Below are 17,415 nucleotides of genomic sequence, written 5' to 3'. Positions count from 1 at the left end.
TCACTTAAGTGACCATCAGGTCTTTTCACAGGTTAACAGCAGGTGTTCCTGAGACAAGCATTTTGCTGTGGTTCTCAAAACAGGAGAAGAAAACTCGAAGGCTTCACACAGCCCATCCAGAAGCGGTCAGACCGAAGCATCTGAACGCAATGCTTGGAAGGATCTGGAGGGAGGATTCAAGATTCTCCCAGTTCTCCCAACACCTCAGTGCACCAGAGTGCCTGCAGAACGGGCGACTCAGGGACGGGACTGTTGGTTGGACACCTGCGGAGTCTAGTTTCACTGAATTACCTGATATCATGATGAACTTCCTTCTCGTACTTCTCTTCTCTGCGTTTCCTGTGACAGCAGAAGAGGATGGCCCCGATGAGCACGAGGGCCAGCAGTGTCCCTATGACGGCGCCCGCGATCGTTCCGGCTCGGTTGGAGGCTAGTGTGAGATTGCAACAGAATTAGCAGGAGTAAGAAAACATACCACACAGGGCTTAGTACTGAAAGTATGGTGTGTGTGTGTGTGTGTGTGTGTAGAGAGAGAGAGACAGACTCATTTTATTGCATATATTAACTTTCAAAAGAGATCACCAAGGCCTTTGTCTAAGCAAAGAAAACATAAAAATTTATTTTCTTTTGAATGACATATCTCACCCAAATTTCAAAACTACTCTGAGTCCAGAAAAGTCCTCAGCTCCTTGTACTTTAATGGCTAAATGGTGGACCTTTGAGCTACTGAAGTGATGGTTTTATTGGTAAGTATAGTGTCTTCTCTTCTGCATGAACTAGGAACGTGAGCAAACACAGTGTTCTGCCCCATGTGAGCATCCTTGCCGTCACAGACTCTCCCAGAGCTCACAGAGTAACCTGAAGCAGGCTATGAGACGATAACAGAAGCGAAGCACATGAACGAATGTACTTACGAGGGACGACGTCTAGTCGTAGCATACACTGGTCAGAGCCCACTCTGTTTTGAACCGTGCAGCTGTATGTCCCAGAATACTCAGAACTGGCGTTCTTCACAGATATAACTGGTGACGTCATTTCTATGAAAGAAAAGGGTGGGGGAGGGCAAACCTGTATTGATAGGATGTATTGCGGTCAGCTTTTAATAAAGCTAATAAACCTGTAAGGTTGGCAATGCAGTTAGAAGACAAGATGATGCTGGGTGCAGACAAACTGCCAGAGGCAGATGCACATGTCCAGAATTCATACAACCAGCCTGCAGGTCCTACAAGCAAGGTCCCACAATTACTGGAACCCCTCAGCCACAGCCTCAGCTAAAGCAAGGTGAGGTGATTAGTCTACAGTAGAGCAGTCATACTAACCACATGAATGGCTACATTTAGCCAAGTTGTAACTTTTTAGCTCATGCCCCGACATGGGTAAATTACTAGACCATCAGTAAGAATTCAGGCTGAACCCCCTGGACACTTTGCCTAGCCACTGATTTGTGACCGTGCACAGTTCTCAACATTAAAAAAGATCTACCACATCAACCAATTACAATAAGCTAAAGATAAGATCTTTATAGAAATATTTCTTCTTTGAAGACACTTGGTTGTGTTTATAAGATACGGAGTAATTTCCATAGCAATTTAGATTATTCTATATAGACCATGGAATTTAAAGTATAACACACACAGACAGACACCGCTGGGTTGAAATCTCAACCAAGGACACAGGGAACCACTTTGGTTCCTAAGAGGAGCAGTACCTGCTAGCCATGGCGTAGGCATTGTCTGCGAGTCTGACAGTTTCTGCCATTCATACTGTAGTGGAAGGGAGCCTTCCTTGGGTTCACATTTTAGCTTGAAGTCATTTCCAATCTCTTCCGATCCATCCACGAAGCATCTTGTACCTGAAGGCTTAACTGAGAGAAGGGAAAAGAAATTACAGCTTTATCCAAGAGAACGGGACTTGTCTTTCTAATGGATTGATTGTGTAAGCACCGTAAGCACAGAGTATGATGCATAGCCACTCACCCCTTCGTCAGCCAGGATGGGGCTCAGGATGGACAAGGGAACAAGGAATGATATGTTGTCAAACCAGCTTACGCGGCTTTATCAAACACAAGACAGGTAATGAGCTCAGGCAAGCAGCCATTGCATAATGGTTGGTGCATCTGAGATGCAGCTCAGCTCTGCGCACTGCCATTCCAGAGGCACATGTCAAAAAAGCAGGGATGATGCAGCCGGGTAATGATGCTCCCAGAAGCTCCCCTCCATTCCTTACCTAGTCTCTGTCCTTGAAAGGCAGCCATCGGTGAGTACGTGCCAAGTCACGCCTCTCTAGGTGTCGTTACTGGACAGTCAGGGCACTTATTAATGACACTGATCACCGTGACGACCCGCTTAGTGCAGCACAGACCATTTAACATTATGAATTTACGTGAATTCAAATCCATTCAGATGGCAGAGTCATAAAAGGTAAGGGGGAGGTTATCTTCCAGACCTCTGAGCCATGGTTTAGAGTCACAGCTAACCTCGTTACCTGCCACCTACCCCAACTCTAGCCTAATACCTTGCCATCGCATTGCTTAATACCTTGCCTGTTCTGCAACTCATTGAGACATGACGTTTATGAAATAAAATTAATATGTTAGTCAAGTGGGTTTAACAAATGTGTGTATACAGTCATTATTTGGTACTTTAGTAGGTAATTGGTTTCAGACCCTATGGGTACATAAATACAAGGATTCTCAACTGCCTTTCATAAAATGACATAGTATTTCACTTAAGTCATTCATGAAATTACCTACAGATTGCTTGTAATACTTATTACAATGTAAACGACATAGTTTTTATAATGATTAGAATTGAGGGAAAATCATTAAGTCTGTACTTATACACAATATACAAATACATATACACAAATGTTTCCAAATATTTTTTGATCCGTGCGTGGTCTGCTCAGTGTGTGGATGTGAATGAAGCCCAAGGATAGAAGGGCTAACTGGATACCCACTAAGCAGGAGTCCGAACTTTTTTCAAGTTCTCTCATGGTGGCCTTACTTCAAACTGGCTGATCAGATATCTATCAAACGTCATAGATCCTTTCTGTTTCTGGAATCAAGATGTGAACAGTAAGGTTAAGGTACTTTTTTTGGTCCATTCCATGAGTTTCTGAGAATGAGTCACACTGTGTGCATCAGTAATCATCTTCATTAAGTGCTGATTTCTGTCCACTGTGTCAGCACCAGTCAAGGGTGTCTCCCCAGTCATATACTGATGAACCCTGTAGTTTGGGGACACCTCTAAAACCTGCTTACACAAGCTCACCAGGACCAAGTGTGCGGTCTATAAAGTCAGAAGGGAGAGCCAGGGAATTATGATCACTCCTACACAAGAGGCAAACATCCGTAAAGGATCTAGGGATGCTCTCAAGAAAGCAGAGATCAGCTCTCAGGCAGCTATTTCTGAAGGGAGAGTGGGGACTGAACATGGAGTGGGGACTGTCAGGAGGGAGGGCCCATGAATAATTAGTGACCTGGTGAAGGCAGGTAGTGCAGGGCCGGTCTGCAGGCAATGCTGGCCAAACACTATGTCATTATTCTAGTTTTCCTCTAAGACCTCGGGAAAACAATGCTTCTACCTATGAAGTCTGCGGCTGGCTTTGCTGTCTGTCTTTCCAGCTGATAAATGCCAGGGCTATTGATTTCTTTCCCCAGTCTAAGTTGGTTCTCATGCTTTCTGTCCTACGTGAGTTTTCCTTGTTTAACCATTATGAATAAAAGTGCAATGACAGACGCAGACACACACGTACAGGCACTTCTGATTCAAACGATCCTATTCCCCCTCCCCCACATACACACATACACATACACACACACACACACACACACACAAGATTTTATATTTTTATTTTTTTGGTTTTTCGAGACAGGGTTTCTCTGTATAGCCCCGGCTGTCCTGGAACTCACTTTGTAGACCAGGCTGGCCTCGAACTCAGAAATCTGCCTGCCTCTGCCTCCCGAGTACTGGGATTAAAGGTGTGTGCCACCATGCCCGGCGACACTAGATTTTAAGGGCCATTCCTGTTGATACCATAATTGTGCCTAGCCACTTGGCCATCATCAGTGCTGTTCCATCCAGTTATTCTGGGAATAGCTATATAAATCCCATCGCTCCCAATGTACCTTTTCCCAAATTTTGCTAGCCAGCTGCTGTGAGTGAGTGACGTCATGAAGCATATGAATACCAGTGTGAAACACTCTACGTGCACCTGGACTCAGAACTAACTTCCAGGCAAGTAGGTAGTCCCCACAGACTCACCGCATCAGGATCTGAGTAAGAGTTCAGACCACGTGTTTAAAGAGACTGCTGCCAGCTTATACAGTTTACAAACATAAGCTCAGTCCACATCTCCATGATATAAACATAGCTAGTGTTTGCAATGATGTCATAGTCCCTAAAATACTTTTAACTAACCAATTTAAGACCAGGACCCCTTGTGTGCTATCAGTGAGGTGACCAACAACCAAGCCAACCTCTGCAGTTAACACTGGAATGCAAAAGCAATCCCAGTTACTGCTCCTAGTCCTTGTCTGCTCACACAGGCATGCTGTAGAAGAGGCCCTGGCCAGGACCACTTGCCCACCCTAAATTAAAACCAAGTCTAGAGTTTGACAAGAGGTAAATGTCTTACTTCATTATTCCCAAGAGTATCAAGTAATTCTAGCCACCAGCATTTCCTATAGAAAGTGAGTCTCCCTGAACTCTGAGACACACAAGACAGGGAAATCACCACCGTAACACAGACAGCTAACAGTTGTGGTTTACTTCATAAAGTTAGCACACATTGTGTGTACAATCTCCCACAAGGGAGTTTTAGACAAAGAGCTATAGAAAGCTGTAGACATAGAGTTACAGCCTTTCAGAGCATCCCAATATGAAGAGATTAATTGTACACATTATTTCAGAGTCTAATAGATAACTGAGTTGAGTCTGACAGCTTACTAAGATGTTGAAGCATCACCTTTGTAACTATCCAGAGAAAGCTCCAAGGCACCCCAGCAACTGTCTGACCCCCTTAGCTGAAGAACAGAAACAGCGGGAAGGAGGTGGGTAACATGAGCCCGCATTCCAATTCATGCTACCATGGTACATCTCCTCTGATTGAAACATCCCAGTGATGTGGGGCTGGAGAGGCAGCTCAGTGGATAGGAGTATGTAGTAAAGCTCTTGCAGACGACCCAAGTTCAAGTCCCACCATGCACGTCTGACAGTTCCTAACTGAATGTCCCTCCAACTCCACGGGGATTGGATGCCTCTGGCCTGCGTGGGCACTGGTCCACACATCCATATGCACACACAGACATCCACCTACACATAGTCTGAACAAAATCTTAAAAAAATACAAAGAAATACTCTGAGTAACTAACTAGTCATAGAAATCTCATTTATCCTTAAGAAAGTAAAAGATTAAAACACAAAAACATTTTAAAGCTGAATGAGATCTTAGACTTAATAATAATTAAATCTTTATGTTTCAACGTGATAGGCTGAAGCAGATGAAAAGGTTTAATTCCCAGGGGGTGCGGGGGAATCTTATACCAGTTAGGGTAACTCCTCACTTAGTCAACTTTTTGTCTTCTCTTGTTATAACAAAATGTCTGAAGCCGAAGCTAGATCACTATTTTGAAAGGGACATTGTCTTTGTCTTATAATTCTGGCGGCCCAGAAACATAGGATCAAGTGGATCTGCTTGGTTTCCGGTAGGTACTGCATTACCCAAGCAAAAGTGGCATTTGAAGAAGAAGGCCCTGACGGGGTCAGAGAAGCCAAGCAACTGTAAGCACCTGCTTTCGGGGTAACTCATCTAGCATCATTGGAACTACATCAATCCCGTCACAAGACTGGAAGCTCCCTGACCTAATGACCTAAAAGCTCCACCCACTTCCTAAGCCTCAGTGAGTTTTGGGTCACAACCCTCAAAACATAGCAGAGAGGTCTACCTTCCTAACCTTTACAAAGTAGGCAGTCCTCTTCCTTTCTCCATTCAAAGAGGAGAGACAAGCTGTTTTCTGCTGTCCAAGGATATCATAAATACTTTAAGGTGAAACCAGCCTTGTCTTCCATGGGCGTTGCTACTGTACGCTCTAGCCACCTTCCCTGCCACCTTGTAACCCCACCCCCACCCCACTCCACCCCTGTGGATAATAGGAACGATAACTTACCAAGAACGGTCAGCAGGAATTTCCTATTTGCAACCCCAGGGGCTTTCTTCACTTTGCACTGGTAAGTGCCAATGTCCGACAGCTGTAGGTTGGTCACATTTATAGATGCGTCGCCAGACTTGACATCATTACTCGTAAAATGTACCCGTCCTTTCAGATCCGGGTAGTAGTTATCATAAATTTTGTCTCCAGAATACAAAATGATCTGAAAGCAAAAATAAGGAAAGGAGATTAAAACACAAAACAAACAAACAAAAAAACACCTTATTTCATAACTGTTCACATTTCCCACTAAGATCCCTTGTTCTTAGCCAAAGAACGAACGGTACCAGAGGGTCACAGCGGGAACAGCTCCAGGTGACTCTTATCTGAGTAGTATGGGGGAAGGGGAGGGAGGAGATAACATACAAGAATATCTTTTTCTCCCCAATGTTAATATAAAATGCAAAAGCAGGAAAAAGCCAGCTATCCAACCACATGCAGGGTAGGAAAATCCTGTGTTAGGAAGACACCAGCTATCCAACCACATACAGGATGAGAAACGAAAAGGACACAGGGGCTGAGTAGTAGCTCTCTGCTCCATTTCTAATGGGAAAACAAAGAGGAACAGGGTCACAGGATATTCCTTATCCAAGAAAGATATCCCTTGATACTAGACATAGACTCTATCTTAAAATGAAACAAAACAGACAAAATAGGACAGACAGGAAAACACGAACACAAAGACAAAAAACCCAACACAGTTATAATCTGCACAAATTTCTCGTCTCAGACGCCAACTATGTGCACTATAACTGGGAAATGTCTCCCAAGGATCTTTTTTCTGAGGGAACCTCTGGATTTTTCTGTATTTGACTCCTCAAGCGTGTCTGCCCCACCTTGAGTCCACACACCCTCCTGGGTATGTATGACGACCGCCCGTCACTGGGTCCCATTCAACATCAGTTTGTTGAGTACACACAGGAAAACAGCTGAAGGTGACGGCACTTGGTCTGAACGCTCTGGCCAGTACCTAGCTTGCCACACCCACCCGTCAACATCAATCAAACTTCGGCACACCAGATGCTGACTTCCTGTCTATTAAACCTCTCCCTCATGTTCAAACAGCTGCACCTCAGAAGCTTGCTTAGTCATACACATCTCACCAGACACGTGGTGCCCGTGATGAGCGACCTCGTAAACCACCATAGTGTTTTCCCGTTTCCCGTTTCCGAAGGACGGGTTAAGAAATGGTACAACAATCACTTACCTGACGATTTTACTTGTCTTTGCTGATCTCTCCTTGCAATGGTGGGACATCCTTGTAACATTTACCCTAAAACAGTGCTAACTCTTGTCGTAGCAATTTAAATCCTTAGCTTTGTATCAGCCAAACTTGTTTCACTTGGCACAGTATGTGACTGTTTCTAAGCTGACAAAATACTTGTGCATGCGGTATTTTGTCACATTCTGCTAAGGGGTGGTTATGACCTGTGTCCCTTTTCGGCCACGTGAGGAAATATGTGTTTATGGAACGTGGGAGACGAGGAAGGACGGAGCAAAGGATACCAACAGTCACAGCTGGAACAGCTCCAGGTAACTCTCATGTGAGTAGTATGGCGGGAGATAGCATACAAGAATATCTTTTCTCCCCAATGTTAATATAAAATGCAAAAATAACATTAATATATAACATTGGATAAAAAAAGAGGTATGAGAACTGGCAGAATTCTGGGTTCAAATCCCACCTACTAGCTGTGTGACGTTGGGCTTGCTCCTTCACATCTCGGAGCCCATTTCCTCACTTTCATAAGCATAGCCACGCTCATCCGACAGAGTCTGATTAAAGCTGGAGTACATACAGTCAGTCACATGCTGCATAGAGAAGCTTCTGTCAAGCCAGGAGTGTGTCACCGAGAATGAGTACCTGCCTTTAGCTCCTGGGATCCACAGGATGCAAGCAAAGTCTCAACTTTCAATGCTGCCCTCTAACCTCCACTGGCTCACCCCTGTGTCACACGCATGTGCACAGGCCCACAAATAAATAAAAAGTCAAGGTAGAACAACCACAAAGATCTCATTTCCTTCTTAAGTAATTCATCGTACAGGATATTTAGCTTGAAGAAATATGGAAACTAGGCCCTAACAATAATACTGTATACCTTTCTTATAATATATTATATCTTGTATCTTCTTTAACAAGCTTGTTTTACTCAAAGTCCCTACACTGCTGTACACTGCTGTGTGCCTGCTCCAGATTCCCACAATTCCCTGCTCTGGCCCCTCACATGCACACCAAGCACCTTCCACTCACTGCCCCTTCATGCGTTACATATGCAGTATCTTCCGGGTGTGTCAACAGCACACAGTATGACAGCCTTCCTCACTAACATCACACCTGAGCAGCTGACAGCTTTCTCCTAGGCCCCAGTCTATGTGAAGGCACACCCGAGAGACACGCTGGCTTGGACTGAGGAGGGACCAGCAATTGATCAAACTCACCACTTGATCCACTATCTGGTTATCAGACGGGGATATCAGCCATTCAATGTCCAGTGGTCCCTGGTCTTCGGGACTGAGAGTAAACTTGCATGGTAGATACGCAGTTTCCCCTTTAGCTTTTTCGATCCTCTGTTCGGGTGTAGTGATGCTCAATCCGCTGGTGAAATCTGCAAAAAGAACCACACATGTGGGACTAAGCCTCTGCACACGGCCCCGGGGCTATTCATGGGAGCAAAGTGATACAGGGTTTGGGTTCCGTGCAATGGAGTTCAAGGGCTGTGGTACCTTTGTAATGAATCCATTGATGCTATGATATCCAAACAATTCCCTTCAAAAGCACTGTGAACGTCCCAGATGCAAGTAATAATAATAATAATGTACTGTTTAAGAGCTGAAGCCTGGAATTCATAATCCAGTCTCCCCTACCAAGGATTGGAATTATAAAGGTATATTACCAAGCCTGACTTTAAGCCTAGTTTTGCTATAGCTGAAGATGGCAGCTCAGTTGCCTTAGTTCGTGCACAGTCCCACACTTCAGCCTCAGCAAGTGAACAGCTGGCTGCTTGTTTGGTTGGGTTTTGGTTTGGGTGTTTTGGCTTGGTCACTGAGCATGTGGTACACATCTGTAATTACAACACCAGGGAAACAGAGACAGGAGAATCACAAGTTAGAGGCTAGCTTAGGACATACAGCAAGACTGTCTCAGAAACAGGAGGGGGAAAGGTTTGCCATCAACTGTAGTAGCACATTCCTGAACCCTAGTACTAAGGAACCAGACAGGAGGACTGAGGGTCTGAGCGCCCACCCTCAGCTTCATAGCAAGACCCCTTCTCAAAACAGGCAGGCAGAAGTCAACACCCCATTAGAGCACTTGCCTAGTGTTTAAAAGGCTCTGTGTGTTCGTTCCCTGGGTACCATTTAAAAAAAAAAAAAAAAGCCAATATTGGTTTTCAAATCAAGATCCAAGGTATGAAGAGTCTAGTCATTAGCTTGATTTACAACACAAATTCATCTATAATTCACCGGTTATATCTTTAAAACTATTTACTGCATCATCCAAGTTTCCCCAGCTCCAGTTTGTCCTGTCTGCTACTTCTTCTGTGGCCACCTTTAGCTTTCTTTAGTTATTCTAAGTCCGGGTCTCACTCATCATGAGACCCATAAATAAACTCCAGGTTCCAGCCTGGTCTGGAACTCGCTTGGAACTCACGGCAATCCTCTTACCTCAGGGGCCCAAGGAGCTGGTATTTTACAGGCATGAGCCGTCACCAGCAACTCCAGTAGAGTTCCTGTGTAACTCAAGCATCTCCCTGTCCAGGGCATGAAATGTCACCATTTTGTGCTAGGAAGCAACAGCTTTAAACCCTGGACCCTTCCGGGACTCGCATGTCTAGTGTTGGACAATTACACAACAAAGTCTGGACACTGAGATTATGAACGGTACCCAGGGCTTGCCTCTCCCCACCCCCACACTCTGTTCACCTTCCCCCTCCCTTCATCTTGTGTTTATCCTTAACACACTGAACAAAAATTAGGAGCCAATCAATCCCAAGTAACTCACTCTCCACAGTGACTATTTGATGATGTTTCTCCAATAATATGTGGTATTATTTTCTATTAGGTGAGAGCTAATCTTAATACACTATCTATGAGAAATAATACAGTGTTGCTGAAGCTGAAGCCAGGAACTAAAGAGAAGCCACCATCCTAACCTTATAACAGTATCTAAATACATTCCTCAAGGGGAATAAAAAACGCGTACAAACCTTCTGCATTAAGTCTGACCAGTGAAATGTAACAAGAATGCACTGGGCAAGATTCCAGGGTGAGGTCTTGAGATGCCCCGCTAAATCCATTCTTGACTTCTTAGGAACCACCTTGCAAAACAAACCCTGTGGGAAATAACTGGGGTGTCTGACCAGCAGCTGGGACTGCCCAAGATAACCATCACACCAGACCACAACACCCCACTTCTAGATCAGCTTCCTGATCTAGATCAGTACCCTGGGTGAGCCTTTTCAGCCTAGCCTATCCCAACACCCACAGATTTCTGGGTTAAGTCTCTAACGTTGGGGTTGGTTTTTTTCACACAACAAAGGTTGATGGTCCCCCGTCTAAACCTACTGACTGAGACCAAACAACTGCTTAGCATCGTCCTGAAAGACCTCTGGCCTTCGAACTGCCTCATGTCTACATATTTATTTTGTTAAAATATGGTTTAACACTGGCATCTCTAGAGTCCTTGCTGAAGAGATATTGGAACTTTGGGGTCCTATTTCTAATTTCTCATAAATTCAGCCTTCAGAACACAAGTCTATGACCTCACCACCTTCCAGTCAGTAAGTGTTCTGTCCTTTCGTCTAGGAAGTACCTCACCTGTTTCCACGTATGACCATCGTGCCTTTACCTCTCGCTGGCATGAATGTTCGTTTTCCTTTAGAAATCTCTGGCAATCTTTAGAAATCTCAGCCACACTCCACTGCATTTCCTCAGTACTGGGCTGTTCTTCCTCCCAATGCTGCCTTGGAGTTTTAAGACCCCTCATAAGGCAGAAATCGTGACTTATCATTTCATGATTAGTTTCTTTAAGGGGGGGAGGGGGCCCTGGAACTTCAGTCTCTTAAAATAGCCCCTTGTTAATTTGCTGGAAAGAATTTAAGATTGAATTATATTCTGTTCAATTTTAGAACTGTCAGGGAAATGTAAAATTTGCCTGAAGAAAGTCTCACATTTCGAGCAGTGTCTGTCTTGTCTTCCCTTTGCTGATGGACAAGGTGCTTAGGCTATATGCAAATATGTGCACTACACGTGGGCACCCTCAGATACCAGGAGATGCTATTCTGCATGAGATATTTAAAGCAGCTTCGTAAACGGCTTTCAGTATTTTTTTTTTGAAATGAGCTTGCTCCTCCCTGGGTTGTACTAAAAATGAACTAAAATCTCAAGACCCTCACAAAAAGAGTTCGTGAGTTGCCTAGCAACACCAAGAGCTATCTCCAGAGGCATCCTTTATTTTTTTTTAAGTGCTGAAGTATGTGCCAGTCAGAATTGTATAAAATAAAAGACAGATATACTCAGTCTCATGCTGTAAACTGCTCATACTGTAGTAAACTGCACTGACAGACAGAGGAACCTGAAAACTGCTTGCAGGTTCAAACGGCGCTTGAAAGCTAAATCAAATATAATTTTATTCGAATTGACTGTCCGGGTTTAATAAAATACACGGCACAAGAATTCAAGCCACAAAGGCCTTCCAGAGGCCAGTTCTGAGTGCTTGGAACCAGAGTCTATAAACAAACAGTGAAGCCCATCCCACGTGGACACGAATTGGAATAACATCTTCCAACCTTCTGCTTGCTTTTCTTATCTCCAATTTCTAAGTCAATCGGGTCTTTGGAGATTCTCTGCTGCCCAGGCTAAGGGGACATCAAAGCAATGAGACTTCATCAAAGAGTATTATTCTTCAGCCCTTGCTGTCACCCCCTACTAAGTCCTTAGGAGATCCGATGGGAGGAGCTACTGCTCTAAGGGAGGCAGTCCTCTGGGTAGATGGCCAGGCACTGTCCCAGAGTAAACTGTCTTTTCAATTTTCAATATCAATGGTCCTCAAGGAGCTTTCTCTCTCAATCATGCAAAGTAAGAAAGTGTTAAGGAGATTTAATGTTGATAGTTTTCGTTCTTTTTTTTTTTTTTTTTTTAATTATTTTGACTAAGGCTGCTTAGAGAAAAGTTTGTGGTTTTGTTTTTTTTTTTTTTAAGAAAATGGGAGGAGAGAGACGGCTATGATGGGAAACAAAATATTTACTATAAACACTTGAAGTTGGAAATTATCACTCTGCAAAACGGCAGAAGAGCTTCAAACAAAGGGTTTGAAAATGAGAAACCGAGTACCTTACGTGGTGTCGTGAAGGACAGAGGGGAATGGTGAGTTTATAGTGGAGTTTATATAACATACCACTTTAACCAAATGGCCAAAGGGACTTTCACTAGACCACCAAGGAAAGCATGTGGCTCCCTATTCAAAACACAGCCTTACTCCTAGAATAACACCTACCAAGTTAGAAATGCATTCGCTTACCATGTCGACAGGAAAACCTTTAAAGTATATTTGCAGGGCCGGGAATAGGGATGCCCCCCCTTCAATTCCAGGTTATTTGGGAGGCAAACTCTGTGAGCTGGAGGCGACACTGACCTATATCTAACAAGTGTCAGGCCACCAAAGCTACATCGTGAGACCTTATGATCCAAACCAAAACAAAATAACAAGGATACTGAGAAAAGATGTCAGAGAGAAAAATGACGATCTGTTTGTTTGCAACCAACTGACTTTCTACAAAAGGGACAATTTAGCCCAGCGAGAAGTGACTAGAGAGCAGGGAGGGGGGGAAGGATGGAGCAGGTTTCTTAGCGCCACCCTACCCAACCCATCATTGTGCATTTGTCCATTATCTGTGCAATAAATAGAACCATAGACTCTGGGTGATAGGAATATGACACAGGCTCATCACGTCTTAGCAGGGAACGCTGAGACAGAAAGGGTTAAATAAAAGGCTGTGTAAAATAACCCAAGGTGTGCAGGACCTCCTTGTACCTCACACTCAATCTAAAAATATAAACTAGGACCACAGAGATATAAATTAAAGCAATGTGATGTTGTAGTCACGTATAAAGTTGATTAAGGGTTTAAAAAGCAAATTTGCCAAACAAGACGGTTCGCACCTATAATCCCAGCACTTGGAAGCTCAAGAGGTTGAGGCTAGCCTAGGCTTCATAGCAAGCTTAAGGCAAGCCTGAACTACATAAGGAAGGAGATTCTGTCTCAAAAACCAAGGGTTGGAATTGTAACTCACTGGTGGAGCACTCACTTGCCTATCAAAAAAACAAAAACAAAAACAAAAACAAAAAGCAAAGAAACAAAAAAAACCTCTGAGGTGATAAAGTCAAATCTCACTCCATTAATAAAAGTATAGCTAAATATCATTGGTTTCATTTCATTTACCTAATGATTTTAGTCAAATCATAGCTTTCAAAAGAAACATAGGCATAGGCAGACAATATATACAGCACACTAATACTAAGTTCTGAAAACTCCTAGAGAACTAGGCTAAGGTTGAATGTTCCCAGCATCCATGTGGGAAAGTCTCTTTGGTGACTTGGAGACACTGCCCGTAAGGTAAGATCTGGCTGAGCGCTGAAGAGCTATCAGGGCTCTCCATCTGGTGGGGACAGAGATCAGACGATATCTACCTCCAGCGCAGAGAGGCCTCTCTCCAGAAACGACAATGGCTGCCACCCTGGCCCTGGCTTTCATAGAACACAAGTAAGAACTTGTAAGAACACAAGTTTCTTAACTTAAGCCATCCTCTCTGGTATCCTGTTACAGCAACCTGGATAGAAAGATCCATGGAACGGGTGAGCTGTTCATTACAACGAAATCTCCCCAAGAATGTTTAATATTGAGAAGTCATACCTCACCAATGCATGCCTGTACTTACGGGAGAGACCATCTAAGCATGAAATAACTTATGCCCAGGGAGATATAGAAACTTTATTAATTGTATTTCATCAAACTTCATTAACTTTTTAAATTAAACTTTATTAATTTCTTATGAGTCAGGCATCATTCTGAGGCTGTAAATTCACTTTCAAATCCTGCAGAATAGACACTGCAAGCAACACTAGACAATTGTTTCGAGTATGAAATACAGTTGATGTTTTATAACATTGTCACCTTATTTACAATGTATATGGGGTAGAGGGACTTAACAGAGGACAGACAGCAGAAGCACCAATAGAGAAGCCGAGACCACAGGCATGTGCCATGACACCCCACTTAGGCTGCGCTGGGGATAACACCCAGGGCTTTGCACGGGTTAGTTACACCAGTATCCTATCACCTCTCCACTGAGGTGCAGTGTGAGACACGTGTGGTTTTAATAACTGTGTGCATCTTCTGACACTGCAGCTGAAAACACTATTTTTAAACCAGGTTTTGTAACACTCAAGGACTCTGCTTTACCTTGTTTTTTTCAAGGCCACCTTTTAAGTACACAGACTTCCTTGTCATTAGGAAAACTTATGTATGTTATTAACAGAATGACTCCCAGGCCAGATAATTTATACAATTCTCCACTCCCAGGACTGCCTGGAGCTGAGTGACCAGGCAACCTTGACACAGAATACCCTGGAGTACAGGAGAACTCCCAACTGCATCTTCATGTCCTCCTTTCTCTGTCTATCATTGCCGAGGTCTTAACTCTCTTAAAATCAGAAACCTGCATGGACCTGAAATGGATTTGTGCAACATCAGGCAGTCTGTACCTGCTGTAGCGCCAAGGAGATAGCATTCCTCAGGAGAGCAGCAGTCTCTTCTCCGAAACATTGTGGAGCTTCAGACTGATAATTCTGGCATTTTCTTTTCACTTCCGGAAAGTCGGGGGTCTGCTTTTAAAAATTGCTACACAACACGTTTATGTGAAAGGCCAGCCATCACCTAAACTTTCCATTTGTAGCATACCATAAAAACTACATTGGGGGATGGAGAGATGGCTCAGCAGTTAAGAGCACTGACTGCTCTTCCAGAGGTCCTGAGTTCAATTCCCAGCAACCACATGGTGGCTCACATGTGTAATGGGATCTGATGCCCTCTTCTGGTGTGTGTGTCTGAAGACAGCTACAGTGTACTTGTATAAGTAAAAATAAATAATATATTTTTAAAAACCAACTCCATTGGATTTTACAGTAACTTTAAAGAAGGGGGCGGGGGTGTGTGGAGTTTCTAGCTGAATTTCAAGAACTAAATTAGACAAAGCAGCAGCCCATACATGAAAAGCCTTGGTAAGAATAAGCACACGTTAGTAGTGTATTCACATGCTGACAACATCACAGATGAGTCAACCCTGGGCCAAGAGAAAGCTGTTATCTATGCTATTTCGATTGATCCCTTCCTGTTTCACTAACCTGTGCCAACCTTCTTGCCAGAAAATTCCTCTACGATTAGTCATGCTTAGAAAAAATCACCTGACTCTCCCTGTTTCTATCATAGAAGGGGGAGCAGGGAGGCACTGGGCCGGGCTGATCGGAGTGGCACACACATGTATTCCCAGCAACTGAGAGCCCGAGACCGTGGATGGGGAGTTTGGGGTGAGCCTGCGCCATAGCAGGAATTTCAGGCCATACTGACCTAAGCAGAGACCTCTCTTGAGGAAGAAGAGGGGAGAAGGTAGGTAGAGAATATAATTACTTCAGTTATCCCTTTATGTGTTGCCATGGGGAAGAAGAAATCATTCAGAGGGAAGTAGAAATTATAGGCAGAGGTGGGGTCACTAAAGTTGAGTTGTTCAATTATCACTTACATCTGCTAAGATAAGGATAGTCAGATAAATTAGCAACAATAAGAACCAGCCCAGGGACACTTTTGTATTTTATAAATAGCTAGAATTAATGCCCTATACCAACGAGAATCCCATACCAGGTACCAGGGAATTAAGCTGGGACGGAAAACAGTCTTTTGCAGAGGAAGTTGACTTTTTTGAGACAGGGTCTCACTGTGTAGCTCAAAGGGACTTCAACCTGGAGACCCTCATACCTTAGTCTCCTGAGTCTAAGATTAGAGCCATGTACAACACCCAGCTTGAAACCATCTTAATAAACTGCAAGAGTACTCATTAACTGCCTTGTGCTTTTCAAAATGCTCTATAGAGATTAACTCTGAATTCTCACTAATAACTCCAAGGCAAAGGTAGTCACAGGAGTCCCTATTTTGCAAAGCAGAGACACCAAGAGGTAGCCTAACTTCTAACAGAACAAAATCAGATCAATCTGGCTGGCTATGTCTCAGCCACAGTCCAACTGTATGGAGGTGAGGACGGAACAGGGCTCCTCGGCTGCGAGCACCCTGCGGGTAGACAATAAAATATTTCACCTCCCGAATCACTGGAAAATGCAGGGAGTCCGCCATCAGAATCCCATCCGACCTGTAGGAAGAAGATTGGTTAAGCATGCACAAATCCTCTTCTACACTAAGCTTTGTCCCTAAGTGCAGTGCCCTCAAAGGCCAGAAGAGGGTATCGAATGCCTTGGAGCTGGAGTCCCAGGCAGTCAGGAGCCAGCCACACAACAAGGGTGCTAAAATCTCAACTTGGGATTTCTGCAACCGCAGTAACTACTGAGCCATCTCTCCAACCCCTATGTCAAACTTCTAAGTAGTGTCTCAGGTAGAACACGTGATTCAAGGGTCTGGGTGAATTGTTCTTTTTAGCAGAGAACTAAGCATCAGACTGGGAATCTGTCGTCGAATTTGGTGCACACCTACACATAGACACCGCTCTGTGTCATGTTAAACAAGCTGCCTCTCTCGGGACGCAAGCGTAAACTGAAGGTGTGGAACTAAATCTTCTATTTCACAATTAAATGCCTTCAAACTGTAGTTCATTGATCAACCAAAAAGATGTCTTTGCCCTCTATCACCCCCTCCCCAATCCTCCCATCAGCAGCTCCACAGCTCAGCAGCTCCGATCCTGCCTCAGGAAGTGCAGTCGAAAACATCCACAGCCTGGATTACGGCAACAACTTACCCAGCGAGTAGCTGGGGCTGTAAGGTCAGCTCTGAGTTCAGCCTTAGAGTTTGTGGCCTCATGATGACGTCTTCACACTTTAGATGAGAACTAATAATCATAATGCCACCTAGGTACTGTGGAGGCCGATGCAGAGGGATCGTCGTGGGCCTGAGACTGGCCTAGGCTATACTTGAGAGTTCAAGGCCA

The 17,415-nt window shown here is 44.0% G+C and overlaps 1 protein-coding gene across 2 annotated transcripts in view; it reads right to left on the bottom strand.

The window, feature by feature from the left end:
* Cxadr (CXADR cell adhesion molecule) overlaps nt 1-17,415 on the bottom strand; it is a 51,005-nt gene that overhangs the window by 18,698 nt on the left and 14,892 nt on the right. For both annotated transcript variants that reach the window (XM_021184864.3, XM_021184863.3), the window contains exons 3-7: nt 8,651-8,817; nt 6,170-6,374; nt 1,709-1,864; nt 915-1,037; nt 292-430 (exon numbers count right to left, since the gene is read on the bottom strand). In XM_021184864.3, coding sequence (XP_021040523.1) covers nt 292-430; nt 915-1,037; nt 1,709-1,864; nt 6,170-6,374; nt 8,651-8,817 — 790 coding nt within the window. The remainder of the gene's footprint in view (nt 1-291; nt 431-914; nt 1,038-1,708; nt 1,865-6,169; nt 6,375-8,650; nt 8,818-17,415) is intronic.

The sequence above is a fragment of the Mus caroli genome, unplaced genomic scaffold, assembly GCF_978045245.1.
Source record: "Mus caroli unplaced genomic scaffold, Mus_caroli_1 scaffold_17, whole genome shotgun sequence".
In the NCBI taxonomy this organism is placed as follows: domain Eukaryota; kingdom Metazoa; phylum Chordata; class Mammalia; order Rodentia; family Muridae; genus Mus; species Mus caroli.
Note: the sequence above shows the minus strand (reverse complement) of the source record. Positions and strands in the feature narration are given on the sequence as shown.